Source organism: Diplotaxodon limnothrissa, linkage group LG19, assembly GCF_057381915.1.
Source record: "Diplotaxodon limnothrissa isolate DT_005_m linkage group LG19, D_limnothrissa_male_GT1.1, whole genome shotgun sequence".
In the NCBI taxonomy this organism is placed as follows: domain Eukaryota; kingdom Metazoa; phylum Chordata; class Actinopteri; order Cichliformes; family Cichlidae; genus Diplotaxodon; species Diplotaxodon limnothrissa.
Window position 1 is genome coordinate 27670561 of NC_140614.1, and position 1994 is coordinate 27672554.

Below are 1994 nucleotides of genomic sequence, written 5' to 3' on the forward strand. Positions count from 1 at the left end.
CTACACGTGTATAACTTGGTTATTGGATCTGTCCAGCCCGTCTCTATATCGATTCAGCCAGTCTCTGAGCTCTGAGATCCGATACCCCTCAGGTCCTCTACCACCCTGGTAAACTATCTTTCCCTCCTGCAGGATATAAAGTCTGTCAAAATAAGCTCCGTATGCAGCGTTGGAGGAGTTTTCCATGCTGTCAACCACGACCAGGCTGCCGGGCACTTCCAGATGCATCAGCTGCGCAGCGTTCAGCCTGTCCTCCAGACACCGGTGTTTGGGGATCTGATATGGCGCGTCGGTGCTCATCCAGCCGTCGGAGGGGTGTGCTTCCTCGATGTATACAACTAAAGAGTCTGCTATGTCTGCATTCTCCCTCACAACCTCCTGGAAAGCCTTCAGACGTGCCATGAACGGTGGTCAGGTGCAGCTGCCAAAATTGAGGATAAGCGGTCTCTTGTCCTGTGCGTAGTCGAGGATACGGCTGCGCCGCTGATCCTCCAGCTGGACAACTTCGGTGTTGGGCGCTACCTGTCCAAGATGCGCTGCTTTCAGGAAGTCCAGTTTGTGTCCGTGCCAGACTGCCTTAAGGGACTCAAGGCTGAAGAGCCGATTGGAGTCCGATATGCACAGAGGAGGATCAATGGCATCGCCCTCCTGCTCCTTCATCCTGAAGAACACTCTTTTTCTTATGCATAAAAAGTCAAGCAGCCAAAACATGACAGCTGCCACCAAAAAACGAGGCAACAGGACTAAACAAACTATTGCATTTTTAATAGTTTTAAGAGTATTCATTATCACCTCTAATAACAACCCGATTTGTCTAGCGTTATGCCACGATCTTGTGGGTTGAAGTTGGGTTACTTGCAACTTCCCCTCTTTTTATAGCACTGGCAGATTTGAATGAATCACACCCCGCCTCCAAACCGGGGTCGAGGCCTCACATGGCGGGGATTACCTTCTGTCAATTCCGCAGCTTGTAGTCACAGCCAAAAGCCAACGGTGCTGGATAGGGTGCACCAAAGCGCTGCGTTATGGGCAGTCTCTCATATATAATTTGTTTTTGTTTTTAATCATCAGAATATCAAAAGAGATGTTAAAAGCAAGTCTTAGGTACAACTGTGGGAGAAATATAAGGATATGCAAAATCATTAATGTGACATTGGGGGGGGGGGGGGAGCAGTTACATTTGAGGAAATTTTTATCATAAAAAATCTGAGCTTAAAAGGCTGACTCTGGAAAACAAAAAAGACAATTTTTAAAAAACAAAACAAACAAACACTTTTTTTAAAAAGAAAAAAAAAGCTTTTATTTCTCATAATTCTTAACTTAAACTCAGAAGAAAAACAAAGTCAAACTAGTAACACATTCCTGCTGTGAATTGTGAGGTCTTACATTTCAAATCACTCTCAGCCAAAATTGTTTTTCATGCGTCCCAAATCCTTTTCTTTTGTCCTCCATCACAACACAAGTGGACACATCTGTTTGTTGAGTAAAAGGGTGCCAGTGCTCCTCGCCTCACTCAGACGTCTCCAAAAATGTGGAACACCTTTGGTTTGTTTTGATTTCTTCTTGTTGGTTTTTGTTTTGATTTTTTTCTTTCCTGGTGTAAGGACTGAGGTCTCCACTGTTTTTGTGCCAGTTGTCTGATACAAAAAACAAAAATATCTGCCACATGTAAAAAGACTGTGCGGCATTGTCGGGCGGACTGTACCACAAAACAAGATTAGGCAGGCCATGTGCACACTGTTTGTTAAACGCAGACAGCCAATAATGGCCTAGTTCAAAGTAGACTTCAGACTATCTAAACTACATCACAATTTTTAATACTCATAATCAGATAACAACAATTTAGGGGGGGAAAAGTCATTTAGTTGAATAGTGGTGGTGTGGTCTGGTGGGGCGGCAGCATCTCTGCTGGGGACAGGAAGAGACTGAACAGGGTGATCCGAAGGGCCAGCTCTGTTCTAGGATGCCCTCTGGACCCAGTGGAGGTGGTGAGT

At 45.0% G+C, this 1994-nt stretch overlaps 1 protein-coding gene across 1 annotated transcript; it reads right to left on the reverse strand.

The window, feature by feature from the left end:
• dio3a (iodothyronine deiodinase 3a) lies at window positions 1-786 on the reverse strand. Its single transcript, XM_085342645.1, has one exon. It carries the CDS (start codon window positions 784-786, stop codon window positions 1-3), a length of 786 nt encoding a protein of 261 aa, XP_085198771.1.
• Window positions 787-1994: the final 1208 nt, after the last annotated feature.